This window comes from Chamaea fasciata, unplaced genomic scaffold, assembly GCF_029207755.1.
Source record: "Chamaea fasciata isolate MVZ Bird 193981 ecotype frontalis unplaced genomic scaffold, bChaFas1.0.hap1 SCAF_3, whole genome shotgun sequence".
NCBI classification, from domain to species: Eukaryota; Metazoa; Chordata; class Aves; order Passeriformes; family Sylviidae; genus Chamaea; species Chamaea fasciata.
In genome coordinates, this window is record NW_027094088.1 from 17,302,063 (window position 1) to 17,320,251 (window position 18,189).

The window sequence follows — 18,189 nt, forward strand, 5'->3', positions numbered from 1 at the left end:
TTCACAAGCTTAATGTTAAGATGTAATCTTCTGGTGATTACGTAATAATTTCCCCTCTGCCCATTCCAGAGTGGATATGAGATACTACAGTCTACATGCCCGGTCTTGAATGTTTAGTTCCAGGTGTGAGAGCTCACTGCAGTTGCCTAGAGAAAGGCAAAGTGTATAAGTCATTTTGGGAGAGATATGTCCTAACTCTAAGGATAGGCAATAGAAGATGGTGTGCCACCCCACTCAGGGTTAGGCTCTAGGAGCTATGTGGGAGTTGGCAGACACAACTAACAAGACTGAAATAACAATTGCCTTGAGAGCCAGTACAAAATAAAAGGCAGGGGAGCAGCCCTCAAGCAGGGAAAGTAAAATAACTGCAACAATAGCAGGACAAATCTAATCTCACATAAAAATACCGATAACCCATCTGAGATCTGGACATGAAATTGACATGCTGATATTAAGGAACACAGACCAGAAGAAACAAGCAGCTTGGAAACCTCCACGGAATAAAATCAGTAATTGGCTTTTCTGTGGAGTATCCGCCAGCTCCTGCTGCACACAGTGGTCAGAAGGGGATTTCATAAGTGTTAGAGTGAACATTTACACCTATCAAGATGTGGAGAAAAAGAAAAATCCAAGCACGCTGTTATTCTGTCCATTGCAATCCACTGAAGCACTGACACGGTGGCATACTCTCTTTCCAAATCCTGGCTGCATGTAACTTCTGAATATATCTGAAAATGCCTGATGCATCACAGGATAGACAGATTTTGCAAGGTGATGTCTAGGGTAGTCCCAGACAGATAAATCCTGCATGCAAAGCAAGTCTGACATGTCAGATTCACAGCATATGCAATATTGTCTAGCTCAGAGAAGTTGCACAGTAAGTACCAATCTGGCAGCACACCCCTTGCACATGCATGTTTTATCTGTCCTTACAGGGAAGTCTGAGTTCTCCCAATACACCATGTCCTGCACATCCAGAAAGACACCTATGGCAACGGAAATACAGGGGAAACCATGCCATGTACGCTCTTCCTACGAGAAATTGCACTGACCGTGTAACAACATGACACACCCTGCATTAAACAGGATGTTCTGTACGTCCTCAGTACAGTACATCCCATAATGGGATCCTCAGCACTTTCTGACATTTATTTTTGTGACCACACCACACTGTGCTTACCCAGGAGAGTGCAGAGGTCAACATCAGTGTATGCACATGAATTTGGTGGACAGGAGACATTGTGTGATTACCTAATATTTAATTAGGTTGCAACAATAGCACTACTGCCCTTATCCTCACCATGCAAGCTCAGCTACAAAGCAACATGATGGTTGTACTGAAGCTTTGGGATATAATATCACTAACCCTCAAGAAAATTATCCAGTCACCAATACTGTTCCCCCTCTAACACAAGGATAGTGTTGTACAAAGTATATTTATAACCACAGCAAAATTAAAGTTAGGCAATATATTTAGCAGGTCACTGGTTCAACCTCGTGCTCCCTCCACAGCTATCTTCAAAGATAAACTAGGTTGCTCAAAGTCTTTTCCTGTCTAGTTTTGTTTCCAAGGATGCAAAATTCACAGCCACTCAGGGAAAGTGTTCTGCTACTTGACCACTCTCACCTTGAACTTCTCCTTTCTTACACACAAATGGAATATCTCTGGGTGCAGCTTCTTACTTTTGTCTCTCATCCTGTTGGTGACCATCCCAGAGAGAAGGCCTGCACCACCTTCCCTATGATTCTCTCTGGTAAGGTGCACGTTGTAATTAGATCCTGCTGTGGCCAAACCCACTTCCTCACACATCATGCGCTCCAGCCCCTCCCACCTCAACAGCCTCTGCTGAAACAGCTCTTCCCAAAGTGGACAGCGTGTATCCAGTGTGGCTTCACCAGTGCTGCACAGAGAGCTCGTACCTGCTGGCTGTATGCATAATGCAGCCCTGCAGGTGTTGAAATCCCATGAAGAACTTCTTTTGTCCACCAGGATGCCCAGGCCCTTTTCTGCTGGGCTGCTTCCAAGCCAGCTGGTTCTCAGCCTGTAGCGTCCTATGAGGATTGTCCATCGCACATGCAGGACTTTGCCCGTCTCTGTTGACCAACACAAGGTTCTCACTGGCCCGCTCCCGCAGCTTGGCAAGCCTGCTCTGACTGGCTCCTGTGTATCCACTGCTCTCTCCAGCTCGGCCAGGGAATCAGCCCAAAACTTGCTGAGGGTGCACTCTGTGCCACTGCTGTGTGGTGACCTGGTCAAACAAGACTTGCCCCAGTATTGATCCCTGACCCCTCCTAATAAGGCATCAGTTAAGACTTCAAACAAATGAGACACCACCTTCAAGCCTGGGGGTACAGGCAATTTTTCACACACACGGTCTGCCCACCCCACCCACATCTTCCCAGTTACAAGGCTAGTGAGGAAGTCCACCAAAAGCCCTCATAAAGACAAGTTTCAATGGCATCCTCTGCTTTTGTCATGCTCACTAAGCCCAAAGTCAGTGACACTGGGTCAGACAACTGAACTTAAATGTGTAATATCAGCATTTGTTCAGTCATCTGCAGTCTTTTAAATGACGTGGACTTTCAAATGTCACAGGGTGTGAGCACAAAATAAAACTGGCCAGCTCCCTCAACACTCAAATGGGTGTCCTGTCCAGTGGCCGTGTACATGCCCAGATTGACAAAGTGGTATTTCTGTGGGTAGTTTCCCTCCTCTGCCCAAACCCTGCTACCAGCCACAGAAGCTTGGGAGTTTTTTTCCAGCAAAGTCCAAGTTGAAAGAGGTTTCTTCTTCTTCCATGACTTTTATGGCCAGTTCTGCAGCAGGCCCACATTTTCCCTTGTCACCCTTTTGCTGCCAATTCACCCATAGAAGCTCTTTATGTTGCCCTTCATCGCCTTCAGTTGCAACTCCAGCCAGGTTTTGGCTTTCCATATTCCACTGCTCTACTAAAATACTGATCATCCTTCTCTGCATGAAGTGATGGAATCTCAGACCAGTTTTATTTGCTTACTATCTGCTGAATGATTTCTAGAAATGCTGTTTAGGGAAGGCGCCTATCTTACAGCCTTATCTTGTTTTTTGGAAGTTGCAAGCATATCCAGGTGCCTGTTCAGGCATTTATTTAGCTGGTACTGTGGAAAATGTGATTGTTCTAAATTATTCTTTCTTCCTTTGTTCTTTGTTGCTAGTTGGTTTATTTCCAGTAACCTCAAATTTGGTGCAGAAGAAAAGGGAAAGTATACACACCTGATAGGGAATCAAACAATTCATTACCTTCAGCATGTAGCTTTGACTGCTAATCCATCTCTCAAGGATTTTCTCTAATATTTTGTAGTATTACAGCTCTGCTGAAGCAGCCTCACATGGTTATTGACAAATAACCCAGGCCCCTAATGAGAGTTCCTTCCCATTATTCAGATCTGGACTATGTGCTCCATCTTCCTCTAAAACAAAATGGGGGTGAAGAAAAAAGTAAAAAAGACCTAAATTAGCCAAAGTTTATTAGTTCTAGCCAGCTCATAATAAATCCAAGGGTTGTTGGGACTTTCCAGACCTAGAAAATGGAAGTGTTTCTTGCTCTTCAAGCATTTGTATTTAGTCTAAAATGTCCCAAGACAGGTTTTTTACACTTAAGAGATACCACTACCTCAAAATATTCTACATTAGTAATTCCACTGGTTGTTTTTGATGGGAGTGATTGGTCTCTTCAGTTTTCTAAACCATCACAATAAATAAGAAGTATTTCTGCAACATTTTTTCTGTTAAAGATGTGGATCTTTACAATAGGAAGTTGTCTGTATTACAATATAGTCAGAATTGTACATGTTCTGCACAGTTATGCATCACACCTCTGCTTCAGTAACATGGCTGGTACAAGAACTGTATTTAAGGTTGCCAAAATTTCTCATCAAAATTCCTCTTCTCAGTGTTTATTAGTTTGTCATTTTTATAGCTGAATTGTTGCATTAGTTCTCTACTTTTGGGAAACTTTAAAGATTCCTGAATATGATGAGCTCATACTGTTATTATAATAGAGTCATCTGTCACAAGTGAGACATGTTTCATGTTTACCAGTTGATTCTCTAAATGCTCAAAAAGCTGCACATTTACTTGGATTATTAAATTTCCCCTCTCTTACCATGCTGCAGAATAGGATCAGATACAAATCACGGCTTAGCTGATGAAAAACTGACAAAGCTTGGTGCCATTACCCCTTTCACAATTCTCTTTTTCCTGTGACTGTGCCAGCCCCAGACCTGTCTTCCAAGATGCCCTCCTGATGCCTAGGGAAAGCCTAGGAGATGTAAAACCAACTCTACGATTAGGAAAGCCACAGATTACAAAGGATGACAGGAGTAGATGGTGGGAAGGGGTTTTTACCATCCCCTTCCCCTGGACACTGAGGCACAAGGCAGAAAAGAATGATGAGCAACTTTACCTTCCTGAAAACCTAGTCTTGATCTTTAAAGTTCACTTTCAGGCACCTTCACAGGGTCTGTGCTGCTCTCTGTAACTGGTCCTGTCATCTTTACCCAAGTCTTTGAACTATAGATCCAGTGATGGCATCTGGGGAAGACCAAGAAAGAACTCAAGAATGCAGAAAACACAGAACAATGGAAATGAGAGTATATACAGCAGTGAAGTGGCTAAAACACACACCAGCAATGACTGGTGAGCTAAAAACACAAAGTGAGCGTTCCCCTCTCTGGAAGACCGATGTTGAATTTAACCCTACAGCCACACCTGGGCAGAGGTCAGGGACAAAGCTCCTTCCAAACCCTCCCTTCGGCATAAGAGTGCTTTGGCTGTTATCATCCAAATATCATCTGCAGCCTCTGAACAGGGTCAAGGTATCTACTTCAGCTGGCCAGACCTTTATGAGGTCTCATTTCCTTCCCTAACTCCTTTCATGCATTTTGTCCTCTGTGGAGTTCTCCACTGGTCTTGGGCCTGTGGTTTCCCTCAGCTGGGCTTTTCCAAAGTTCCACTCAAAACAAAGCACCGTTGTTCAAACTTACTAGTTTAACCTAAGCCAGTACTCCTAAAACCTCAGCTTCTGAAGGGGAAGATAATTAGATATTAACCTCAGCTTTCAATAAGGAAAAAAAAGTTTTGTTATTTCCCTTTGGGTTTTGGAGAAAAGTTCGAGCATACCAAAGATAAAAATTCTAGGCTCTAAACCAAATAACATAAAGCATATTATTTCAAGATGCTATTTTTAAAGACCAGAATTTCACTCATCTCATGACTTTTGACCAGAGGCTTGGCTCAGATCTGAGTTTGTCTTTCACCACACAGGAGGGTTAGCAGAGAGAAACCACAGGGCAGAGACTGGGACCCTTAAAATTCCTGCTGTCTTCTGACAGCCTGTCCTGACAAATGTGCCCCAACTCTCAACATTCTTGTAAGACTACAGGAAATCTGCCACTTCCCCCATTTTCCATGTCAACGCATGCAGTGACTACAAAAGACAAGTGTGTCAGCGGGTCTGAAACCTTCCAGTAACCAACCTGCGCAACGCCAGGGTGCAACTTCATCAAGCATTTTCCTTTTTTAAAAATCCCCAAACACAGAATCAAGGAATCAGGGTTGGAAGGGACCTTAAAGATCGTCCCATTCCAACCACCCCTGCCATGGGATGCGACACCTTCCACTGGACCAGGTTGCTCAAAGCTCCATCCAACCTGGCTTTGAACACCGCCAGGGCTGGGGCATCCAAACCTCCCTGGGCCACCTGTTCCAGCGTCTCATCGCTCACATAAAAGAATTTCTTCCACGCACCCAACCTACTTTTCCCCTCTCTCAGTTTGCACCTACTTCCCCCTGTCCAAATTGCATCAGGAAACTACCTGAGGACGGAAATTACCCGGTCACCTCTAGGGTGTCACAGGGACGGCCGGTCCCACCGGGACACGTCGGGGCAGCGGGCGCTCACCGCTCCTCGAGCACGGCCACCCCCGCCCCTCTGCCCGGCGGAGCTGCCAGGCGCGGGCACACCCCGGGCACACGCCCGGGACCCCCGGGAGCCCCTCGGGCACGACGCCCACGGCCCCCGCAGGAGCCGCGGGACCCCGCGCGGGCGGGCGGCGGCCCGGGCGGTGCCGTTGGGGCCTCCCCGTGCCCCCCGCAGGCCGCCCCGCCGCCGCCCCCCGGCAGCCGTGGGGCCGTGCCCACCGCGGCCCCGGGCGGCGGAAGTGTGTGTAGGGGGCAGTGCAGGAATTTCCTGTGACGTCCCGGCCCGGACTCCATTAGGTGCAGCTGGGCTGAGAGGAGACAAACCCGGCGGGCAGCGAGCGGAGCGGGCCGGGCGCCTGGGGCTGCCGGGCGGGGGCTCAGGGCAGCGGCGGCCGCCATCGCCAGAGGGAGCCCCGAGCGGGCGGCGGCGCTGCCTCCGGGACCCCCGGCGGGCGCAGGGCCCCGCTCCGCCTCCCCTCGCCCCCGCCGCCTCCCCCTCCTCGCCCCCCCGGCTTCCCACCACGGCCGCTCTCGGCGAGGAAACTCTGGCCTCCGCTTCCTCCTCCTCCGACTCGGACACCGGCGGAGCCTCCCCGCCCCCGCGGAAGAAAGCCCGGGCCTCCCCGGCGGCGGCGGTGGAGGGAGCAGGAGAGCCCGGGGCTTCCGCGGGCAGAGCAGGCCTCACCTCGTCCCAGTCCCCCTCGGTGCCCGCCGGGCTCGCCCCCGCCGCCGCCCCGCTCAGAGGCAGCAGCAGCAGCGGCGGCATCGCCAGCAGCGCCATGCAGGCCAACGGGGCGGGAGGGGGCCAGCAGCAGCAGCAGCCGCCGCCGCAGGGCCCGGAGCTGGGTTGCCTGGGCGCCCAGAACGGCGAGGCCTCGGCGGGCACGGCCGCCGGTGAGCAGCTGGCCCACGCCAACGGGCTGCTGCCCTCGGCCAACAGCGGCGGCCCCGGCGGCGGCAGCCCCGGCGGGCTCGGCGTCAATAACGGGGTGCCCGCCGCCGGGGGGCCCGGCCCGGCCGCCGCCGAGCTGGGGGGCGGCGGCGGCGGCAGCGCCCTGAAGAAGAAGAAGCGGCTCTCGCAGTCCGACGAGGACGTGATCCGGCTGATCGGGCAGCACCTCCACGGGCTGGGGCTCAAGTAAGTGGCCGCGGTGGGCGAGGGGCAGCGCGGCCGGGGCGGGGGGCAGGCTCCTGCCTTCGTTTCCTGCGGCGCCCTGACCGGAGGGTCCCCCCGGGGCAGCCCCGCACACACGTCCCGCCGCCCTCCGCTCCGTCCGCGGGGAGGGTCCGGCGCGGGGTCCCCGCCGAGGATGGGCAGCCCGAGGCGGGGAGGAGGGGAGAGGAAGGGACCCCCGGCGGAGTGGGTTGGTGGCCAGAACTGCCCCCTCGCAGGTCTCCGGCGAGGGGAGAGCAGTGCCCGGCTGCGAGGCAGAGCGGTGGGGCAGGCCCGCTCCCGGAAAAATGGAGCCGGAGCTGTGTTTTCCAAGGCTGTGCCGGTGTCTAGCGAAGGGACAGGACAGAAGCTTTCCCTGGCAGGGATGGCAATATGGAAGTCGAGTTGCACACCGATAAGAGTAGATCAATACAAATGTGTTAGTGGGGGAGAAGTTATCTGGTAAACATAATGGAGCCCGCGGCTGGGCGTGGGGGGGCGGCTTTTCGCAGATGAGCTCCAAGATTTGGCTTGTCAGCTCGGAGGAAGCGACACAAAGTAAACTGCTGCTCGAGCAGCCTGTTCGGTTTCGCTCTGGAAACCTTTGGCCCTCTAAATGGTGGAGGCCTCTCTAGATTCGTGCTGGACACGTGTTTTTCCTAATAATCTTACTTGTAAACAAGAAATGAGAATGTTGGCCCTTTCTTAAAATCAGAATAGAGAAAATAATTTCCCAGTGGAATAGGGGAAGTCTTTAAGTATTTAATCATAACATTTTGTGAGTAAAGCTAAAGCTAGCCAGTATGTCATCATTTTGGAAGGAGGATAGAGAAGTCCTGCAGAGCGCTTCTGTAGCCACAAAAGAAGTCTTCCAAACAGTGCAGAATGGGTCAGATATAAAGGATATATTCCATAAAATAAATTGCCTCTGACACAAGAGGCAAGTTTACAGCAGCAGACAACTCGTGACTATTCATAGACGACACCACAGTAAATAAGCTATTTTTAGTATAAAAGGGGGAGGGCTACAGGTTCCCGAGTTTGTTTATTTTTTTTTAAGGAGCCAGTCTTTTAAGAAGTGATGAAGAAGAAAAAAATTAAGCCCGAGCCAGATGTTGTAGCTCTCCTTGTTCTTTTAGGGGGGAGGGGGCAGGGGATGGCAGCCAGTAGCTAACAGCTTTCTAGACTATATCTTCCTTCATGAAGTTTATCTTCTGTGCAGAGCTGGCTGTTTGTGGTGGCTGGTAAGTCACATACTTTATGGACTTCAGCAAAGCTTTCAAGCTCCTTGCCAACTTGCTTTAGGTAGAGGTAGCTTTTTACATGTCCCAGGCAGCTGAGCTCATCTTCTTGAACAAGCATCTGAATCTGGTCATCGTATTCTGGTTTTATTAAAGTATGGTAAACTGTTATCATAGCAGGCGGTGTATTTGTGAGGGTGAAACTGGTCAGGTTTTTTTACACTGTATCTCTCCTGCAGCCAGACTGTTGATCTCCTCATGCAAGAGTCAGGATGTCGTTTAGAACATCCTTCAGCTACCAAATTCCGCAATCATGTCATGGAAGGAGAATGGGATAAGGTAACGTAGGGCTTATAGGACTGTATTAACCACTGTTGAAATTTATAGTATCTATGAGAGAATTCAAAATTCAACCTCCTTATATATTTCTTTTTTTTTCTTATGCCGATTTCTGCAGGCTGAGAACGACCTGAATGAACTTAAGGCCTTAGTGCATTCTCCGCATGCAATTGTGGTAAGAGGCACACTTGAACTCTTTCAGAGCTGTGTAGTTGGACTAATTGTAGTGGTGTAATCTTTCACTATGGAGTTGGGTGTCCATAGTTCTTGTTTTCTCTTTTTTGTTTACTTTAAGCTGCTTGCATGCTATCTCAAATGTCATACTAATCTGAACTTTTTGTATTCTGTTGTAGAATGTGAGATAGGCAGCCCAAAAGAATTGAGACTAAGATTTGGTGTACTGAATGTTAAAACTCTATTAAACATACCTAACTGATAAAATATAAATCCTGTCACAGTCCTAAAATAGGTCAGTTTCTGTAGAAACTGCCAATGTTGAATACTAATTTCAACCTTGAAATGCTTATCACAATCTCTGTGTTTATAGGAGTAAGGTTTTCTTGAGGGAAAAGAAGTTTAGAAATAAAATGCACTAATACTAATGTGGAGTTGGCATTGTAATGGCACATTACAGGAATATAGAGGCTGCCATAGACCATGAACAATACTGTTGCTTTTCCAGATGGCTTTTAAAGAGCAAATGCATTTGTATTGCTGTTTGGGATTTTATTTAGAGGTTTTTCTCTTTGGGTGGCTTTTTTTTTTTAAAAAAAAGATAAACCTAGAAATAGAAGGTTGGTGGATCCTGTGACTTGACAACTACAGTATGTGTTGTTATGATTTCAGTTGCTTTGAGTAAAGTGTTTCTTGTTTTGATTTTTGGATGTCAAGATGAAGATCATCACTTGGCTCTTCAAAGAACTTGTTCTGTTGTGTTTAAATGTTTATTTTAATGAGATGAAGTTAGAACAGCTATGGTCACTTAGGAAGCAAACGGTACCAAGGCTTTTTGAAGTGTCTGTGACTGTAAACAATGAGGAATCAGCTGATGGCTGCTTAGTTCCACTTCTAGCTGATTCATTTGTTGTCAAGACAATTTCCTGTCTAGTGGGGGAGGGAGAGAAAGAGAGAACCGGAAATGAAGTGGGAAAAACAGATGTTTAACAAAACATCGGCGGGCACTTGACAGAAGTTCACATTTGGTTCTATTGGTTTGGTCAAAGCTTAGCACCTCTAAATTAGACCACTAGTTCACTTTCTCTTTTGTCAAAGACCTGAAGGAGTTGAGAATATTGCATGCAATTTTTGATAGTATGTGCAGCCTGAAAGTGTGGAGCTGCTATATGGGAATATGAATGGTCATTTGAAACAAATTTTCTCATGTTTCTGACTTCCGAAGTTATGAAGTTTGTCTGTAGTATTAAAGTGTTTTGCATGTCAGTGAGTCAAGAGGTTTAATTGAGTTATCAACATTGTACTTTTTGGAGAACTCAAACTGAGAAAAAATAATGTTTTCCTTTGGTTGTTCTGAAGGGCTCCGAGAGCCCTTCTCTAATATTGATGTCTTAACTCATTCCGTAAAGCTTAGTGCAGTAAAAAATGCTTGGTTTAGACTGAACTTTAGCTGAACCAATGTTAACTGTTTGGTTTTTTTTTTAAAGTTGATCTCCTTTATATAAACTTGATATAATTTAGAACAGGTAACAGTTTTGAATGTCTTGCGTATGTAAGACAGCATTGTTTGCAAGGATAGGTTGAGCCTGTGTGTATTACATTGTGTGCACAGAGTCTCCTCCCTCCCTCCCTGTCCAGGTTTTGTGTACATGGTTGAGGTTCTGGGTGGGTATTAGTGCTGTCAGCAGCTGGGAAGGTAGAGAGAGATCATTACAGGTAAGGAGGGATGCTTTATGCTCTGTTGGTATTCCCCACTGCAGTAAAGTCAGGGCTAATGAAGGTGATAAATGTCTTGATCAGGAAAACTCCAAACAAGATGCTGCTGCAGGTAACTCCTTAAAAATAGAAAATTGGATTTTGCGTTTCCTGTGTTGTGACTCACACTATGTGACTAGATGTTTTAAAAATGTGTGCATACAAGAAGAATGGGTACCTAAAAATTTAGATGACAGGGTTTTTAACTAAGTAGGGTGTGTGTTTTGTGGATTGTTTTTGGTTTGTGGTTTGGGTGGTTTTGTTGGGTTTTTTTCCTTATAGTTAATATGACCTGGACAAAATAACCAGGATACATAGTTGCTTTTGAAATGTCTGGTCAGTGAAGGGAGATGTATCTGTGTTTTAAAAATCCTACTCATGTTTAATTTCTTGATTTCTTTAAAGTGCTTTAAGTTCTACAGGTGAAAATACTAAATATGAAATGGCTGATGTCAATTTTTAAAGCTTTGATGCAGTGTGTTGATGTGGGGGGGAGGAGGGCGTGGCAGCACACAGGACAGTTTGCTGTTTCTATTTGTGTCAACACAACTGAGTGCTGTACAGTATGTGATTAGTCACGTTTACTTTTCCAGCATATAAGATACGGCTGTCGTAGAAAACCTGTAGGAAAATTTTGTAATTGAATCAAGCATGATGTTTTTCCTTGAGTAACAGTTGGAAAACACCAACTTCAAGCCAGTCTGAGGTTTTGCTTTGGGGCTACTCAAGTGTGTGATGGCATCTGTCTTGGGTACTGGATTGCACCTAGGAAGAAACTTGGAGAGTATTTCTCTACAGCCACCTAGAAAATACCTTCAAATTGTTCTCTTTACTTATTCCAGAGGTATACAGCCTGCAGCAGACAATACAATCTAAAAAGTGAGTTAAATATTATCATTTGAGTTAAGTGCTCCACCTGCCTGCATGGTGTCCCTCTTGCTACCAGCATTAAGGGCAGTTCCCTACTGGAATTAATTACTCCCTGTGTGGCAGGACTTGGTATGGTTGAAGACTCATTAAATTCCTTGCTGAATTCTGTAGAGCAGAGTGTTTTCTGCCCTTTACAAATCAGGGCGTTTAAGTTTTGGATTGTTCTCAGGTGCTTTCATCAGTGTTTTACAAAACTATCAAAGTAAAGGACTGCAGGATAAAGAAGACTGAGGTCCTAGTTCTGCAGGCTGTAAGTTGATAGTTACTGTGCTGAGTTTGTTTTGAAACATCTGCTGATAATTTCACCATGTATTTTAGTTACCTATTTAATGTCAAAGAGCAGTTGTTTCAGCAATGTTTACTTATTTTGGACTTCTAGTGCATTAATAAAACTGTTGTGGAGCTTGTTAAGATACGCAGGTTTAAAATAACACCAAAATCTAGACCTAAACTTAGGTTATTTTGCATTTTGCTCATTAAACTTCTGAAGATACTCTGCTGGTTACAGTTCCTGGTCAGAATGGCCCAGTTTCTTGCCTGTGGCAGTATGTTTGTCCTGTTCCTTTCACAGTTTTGTTTGCTGAGGTTTTCACCTTTGGTTACATAGTGATGGTGAGTTATGATACATGCCAGATTTCCTAGAATTTGGGATCCTGGAAGGGGCGTTCCTACTAACAGTTAGGACAAGGAAGGAGTACAGTACTAAGCATTCTTGTTAGTAATCGAAGGCTTTTGTTTGAAGAAAGAAAAATGCTAATAGTGCATACATTGAAACAAACAAGCAAATCCCTGTAAATCTGTTAACTCTTAGTTTTGTCCCAGGGTAATCAGAGTTCAGTTTACACTTAAATAATACCTTGTAGAAACAACAAAGTAATGCACTTTATCCTCATCTTTTCTGTAGAGGTGAAAGACAGGATGAGGTAGTAATAACTGAACAAAACCAGCCAGACTGCAGTGCTGACATTTGGATTGGACTTTTCCGGGGTCCTTCAGGGTGAGGAATCTTGGCTATAAGCTAAGCAGTGGTGGTGTCTGAATTTTAAATTGTTCAGCAGTAATGAATGTAATGATGTTGAATTTCCTTTGCAAGCACTAAGACGATAACAAATCCCAGGCACTTGTGTTACTTCGGTACGGTTTTGATTATGATCATTTTGATTTCCCTTCTTTGTAAGGCATCTAAAAATACGGAGGAAGACTATGCTACTTAATCAGCTGAGCTTTACAGTTGTCAATATTATAAGCAGTTCTCTTTCCTTCTAGAAGAGTTTGTTTGGGCTGTAAAAGAAATGATGTACGCAAAATGGTCTTGGATTTTGTAGAAGGTTGTATTGGAATAAATTACTTTTAGGAAGAAAATACTTTTAGGAGGGCACAGAGGAGTTGAGAGAAATCTATTTGTCAGCAAGGTCTCTAATTGCACAAAAATGGGAAGTAGGAGGCAGTGAGTGCCCCAGTGTTAAAAAATGACCTGCAGCGTGATGTTACTGGAGTGTGACTCTTGCCTTAAGAAAGTTCATGACATTGTTTGAGTATGTTGTAGGGCAAGTTTGGGAGTAGCTATCAAAATAGCTTAGCAATTCAACTTAATTTCCCCATTGAGACTTTAGTCCCTGCCCTCTGCTATCGATAAGTTACTATTTCAAGTTGCTTATCTCTTATTCTAATTGCTGCATGAAATGTGTAATACTTAGTTTTTCTGAAGGAAAAACTTTATATTCTTGATATGCCTAAGTCATACATAGCAGTGATGACTTCTTTTTTTATTAAAACATACTTTGTAGCCTAGGACTGAAATTACACCTCTTTGGCCACAGCATTCTGAGTGGTTGTATTCCTGTAATGCTTTCATGGAATTGCTGGGACTGATGTTATAAAACCCCAGTTATAGCGTTTTCTGATCTTTTTTACTTTTTCCTCTAATAAAATGAAATTAATGTGCCAAGTCCTGAAAGTAAGGAGGAAGAAAAGGTAGGTTATCCCATTTAATGGAAATACAGTATAAATTGAATAAATATTATACACAGTGAATGGAGGAGGAAGGCAGGGAGGGATTACAGTTTTTATTACGAACTGGAAATATCAGGCTATTTTTTATCTGGTGGTGATCATCAGCATGAGGTGACCAAGAGCAGTGAAATATAATGTGTATCTGCTACCTGGGCATCTCCATGTATCCTGGAGAGCATGTGCACAGCTGGTGGAGGAAGTTCTCATCCCTCCTGCTGCTGGTATATAAGCAAACAGCGTGGGGTCTGCTGGCCTGCTGCATGGAGCCAACCACAGGGCTTGTAAATAATTGGGATATCTTTCATTTGGTTTTTCACACGTCAGAACATCGAAAAAAGTTGTCTCACCTGGAAGAACTGTACAGTAATGGTCTAATAATTCCAAATTTAAATAAACTAAAGAGCTGGATTGGGAGTGCAATACAGGTTTGCCTGTCAGATACTGGACGGCAGAGCACTGCAGACGAGTTTGAACATAAATCATCTTTACTGTGTCATGTTTTATGCTTCACAAAGCTGTGTGGTAAGTTAATAGCACTATATGTGGAAACTTCATTCTTTTGAAGAGCTGAGTGTCTCTGGAAATGAGAGCGCTTTATGTTTTAATTTTGGATTTAGCATCTACTGAGCCCTAAACTTTCATGTGAGCTTTAATAGGAAAGGAACATTTTAAACTTCCTGATTATCCCTCTGCTTAAGGAGGCTGGCAGTGTGTTTGAAACTAAGTAAACATTGACCAAATATGAGCATGAAAATAGTGAGGTGCCTGAGGTCTGATGAAAGCAAAGGAAACTGCTGGTGTATTCATTAGAAAAGCAAATGTAGTTTGCTACACTTTTACCTCCACTCTATGTCTCACCAGTTTGTCTAAGCATCTACATTTTCCTTATTTTCCTCTTCAACCTGGTAAGTTTTGTGGGCTAAACCTTCATTTTTGTCTGATAACTGGTAGCAGTAAAGAATGTGTACAAACACAAGATACTGGTTTCATCCAGAAACAGCCAGTGTGTTTCTACTAAATTAGTACTAAAATTTCTAGGCCTTCAGGTTTTTTTTATATAGTAACTTAATGCCCAATTTACTTTTTTTTTTACCCACAAATATTTGTTGTTAGAATAGCAGGTGTGATTTTTTTTTTTTTTACGAATACAACCAAAAACTGTATAAGTGAAAGGAACTCTATGAAATTACAGCACTTAATTCAGTGTTGATGTGACTCCTAAATATAGGAAACTATTTTTTTCTGTAATCCAGAAAATAGTACCCAAGGAAAACAAGTTAACATGGAAATACAAAAAAACCCCAAAACCTCAGGCAGTGTCAGTTTGTTACTGTTATATATTATGCAGCTATGCAAACAATCTGTGTCAACACCTATGTAAGCAGTGTGAGAGCTTTTTGAGTTGTCCTGTTGTGTTCTGTGCTGTCATGCAATCTTAAATATGTGAATAGCTGATTTGGGGCCCTTTTCTTGATAGAATGTTTTCACTGGAAAGCCTGTCCAATGCAGCGTTTGAAGGATAGTGATTGAAGAGAGAGCAGGTGAAAATGGGACCAGTTGCAGGGGGGATCTGAGCAATGAGATAGGAACATACTTGGAGCCCCTTCAGGCCGGGAAGAAATTCATGGATAGCTGCAATGTTGTTGAAAAGCCAACAAAAGAAATTGAGTAATGAAACATTACTTAGAGCTGTATTTCTGAAGGGCATAGTAGAATGGTTTCTACTGTTCTGTTTAGGCTCAAACGTTTTCTGAAACTTCAGTCAACCTTTTTCCCCTGACTGCTGCTTTCTGTCATGTCAGAGGATGAAGTTTTTGCTGCTGCAGCAGAAGTACCTGGAATACCTGGAGGATGGCAAGGTCCTGGAGGCACTTCAGGTTCTACGCTGTGAACTGACGCCTCTGAAATATAATACAGAACGCATTCATGTTCTCAGTGGGTAAGTGTTTGGACTTTGAGAGCTCTTGCAGAGAAGTTTTTTAAGGAATTCTGTAGCTTTTGGTAGCTAATGTTGTGAAGACTCAAGCTGTATTAAAGCTACTATCCTGGTGAACAATAAGCTGTACTGAGATGTGATAAATGCTGATCAAAGAATGCTGTTCAGTAGACAGTATTTTGTTTCAGATGCTCGAAAACAACCTGATGATGATTTACATTAATACTGCTAGAACCCAAATTAATACATATGTACGGTCATCTGATCTTGGGAATTATTAGCCAGTTACCTTATAATTTAATTAAGTGAGCATAATCTGGTTTGTTCTTAGACAAAAATAAGACATTTCTACCTTCCTAAAATTGCTTGTTTTTTTTTTTTTCTTTTTGTATGGGCAGTTTACAGACATTTGTTCAGAAGATGTGTGTTTGTGTGAAATAGTTCCCTGCCTTTTTTTCCCTGTTGGTCTCAAGCTTAAGTTACCTGTTCCCAGTTCATTAAAAATGTTATGCTCTGTGTCATGCTTAAACGTGAAAAGAATGATTCCAAAAAGACTTGGTCTGTTGGTGTATGTGCACTTTTGAAACAGGTACCTGATGTGTAGCCATGCAGAAGACTTGCGTGCAAAAGCAGAGTGGGAAGGAAAAGGAACAGCTTCCAGATCTAAACTTTTGGACAAACTCCAGAGTAAGATGTTCTAGTGTTTAGAATTTCTTCTCACCTCTGTTAAATCCAGTATAACTTACACATCCCTGGGAATTGACTGTGTGTGCTGGTTGGTTGGGGTTTTTTTGTATTTCTTGGTTCATGGGGATACCTTTAGGTGCCTTTACCCTTTGGTCTTCTGTACCTAACCTTTTGCTGTCTCTGATAAACTGTCTGTAATAAAACCTGTTACTTCTTAGCTCTGCTGCATGCAGTAGTGATATAACTTGGTGATTAAATGTGTGGTTTTGGTTTGGGGTGGGTGGGTGTGTGTTATAAAGGCCAGCCACAGTGAGTGGTGGAAACTAAGTGTGGCCTAGCACCAGTAGTGATACTGGTGCTGGTTGATAGTGGTCTCATACTTAGCTCTGAATTATGGTTTCTCTTCTCTCTTGTGGCTGTTGTAATACTCTGTACCAGAATTTCTTTCTTTTCATAGTCCTAATAGAGCAATATAGATTTTGTTAAATACTGAGTTTTGAGTTAGCTTGTGTAAATGGTGCTTGTTGGCCAGAGCAACATACTCTGTAACAACAAATACCTTGCATACAGCTCTGCTTTCCAGAAATTCATGGTTCTAATTCCAGGCATGTAGCTTTAAATTCAACAAGCTGTGTGCTATGATTTACTAAGGTCTCTTCCAAAACCACTCAAAGTATGCTGTTACTTGTAACTTGCTTTTGGTAAGTCTTTTTTTCTTCATTTGTTTGCTTTTTCTACCTAACTCCTCTGAAGCCTACCTGCCCCCATCAGTGATGCTTCCTCCGAGGCGTTTACAGAACCTGCTGCGCCAGGCTGTGGAACTCCAACGAGACCGGTGCCTATATCACAACACCAAACTAGACAGCAACCTAGATTCTGTCTCGCTGCTAATAGATCACGTTTGTAGTAGGTAAGAGACCTTCCTGACTTCTGAGGTGGGCAAGCTTTTCTTGGCCTTTTAAAATAATCTGATTGTTAGCAGAAACGTGAAGACTGTTCTGAGCTGGTTTAATAGGATTTTACTGTGAAAAAGCAGTTCTTGCTAAATGAGTGATGGAAGGTGGGGAGTAAAGAAGGTGTGTAGAGCAGATTTTGGTAACTGGATGTGGAGTAATGGGATCAGACTGAAGCTTAAAAATTGTAATCAGATCGGTGTAAAAAGAAGATACTGCTATACTAATCCATAGCCACTTGTTTCTTGTCATTTTGGACAGCCAGTCTGTTTATTCCTCAACACAGGATTGCTGTGGTTTTTTTCACTGGAGAGTCAGTGGTGTGTTGCTTATCCAGACTCTGTCTTTGAGGTTACTGGAATGCAAAAAGCCTGCTGAAGCATGCTTCTGTGAACTCAGCTTTCAGCTGTAACTTTTAGGAGTGGACACAGATGCTTTTAGGCACAAAGGTTAAAACAGAGGAGAAAAGTACAGTAGATTTTTCTGAGTTACATAATATATGGCATGAATAATATAAAGAACTATTTTCTCAGATTTGTAGGGTAGTAGGAATTGTGTGTCTCTTATACCTTTGTATTGGCTCTTCAGACTGTCTGGATAACTTTTTTTTGGTGACAAAATGGAGGCTGCTTCTGAACCTTCAAAATGTAATACTCTAACAGACATGAAACAGGAAGATGTTTGTTTTTAACAAACGGCTGACTTGAGCAGTTTTTCCTCATCCAGCAAAACTTGGCTAAGGACCTAAAAACTCAGTGTAGCTTTTATGGAAAACTGCTGTGCTCTGCATGGTAGATTAAGGGAAGAAGAGTTAGGACATAAGGGCTCTATGGAATATCCTTACATATTTGTCCATGTAACAGGCTAGTACTGGGGAGTTGTTTTCAGTTAAGGTTAGCTCAACTGAGGAAGTTAATTAAGAACTGATAAACTTGCTTATAGAAATTTTCTGAACTCAGCTGCTTTGACCTGCATTCTTGGGTTACTTGGAGTCAGTTTTCAAAGATGCAGACTTCCATAGTACTTTGCTGTAGCCATCTTAAGGTTTG

General features: G+C 44.0%; 1 protein-coding gene across 1 annotated transcript in view; it reads left to right on the forward strand.

Moving 5' to 3' along the window:
• The first annotated feature begins 6,253 nt into the window (after positions 1-6,253).
• Positions 6,254-18,189, forward strand: part of WDR26 (WD repeat domain 26) — a 28,285-nt gene continuing 16,349 nt past the window's right edge. The window contains exons 1-6 of the mRNA XM_066178182.1: positions 6,254-7,097; positions 8,593-8,692; positions 8,811-8,867; positions 15,367-15,503; positions 16,090-16,187; positions 16,941-17,097. Of these exons, the coding sequence (XP_066034279.1) occupies positions 6,739-7,097; positions 8,593-8,692; positions 8,811-8,867; positions 15,367-15,503; positions 16,090-16,187; positions 16,941-17,097 (908 nt within the window). The 5' untranslated portion in view covers positions 6,254-6,738. The remainder of the gene's footprint in view (positions 7,098-8,592; positions 8,693-8,810; positions 8,868-15,366; positions 15,504-16,089; positions 16,188-16,940; positions 17,098-18,189) is intronic.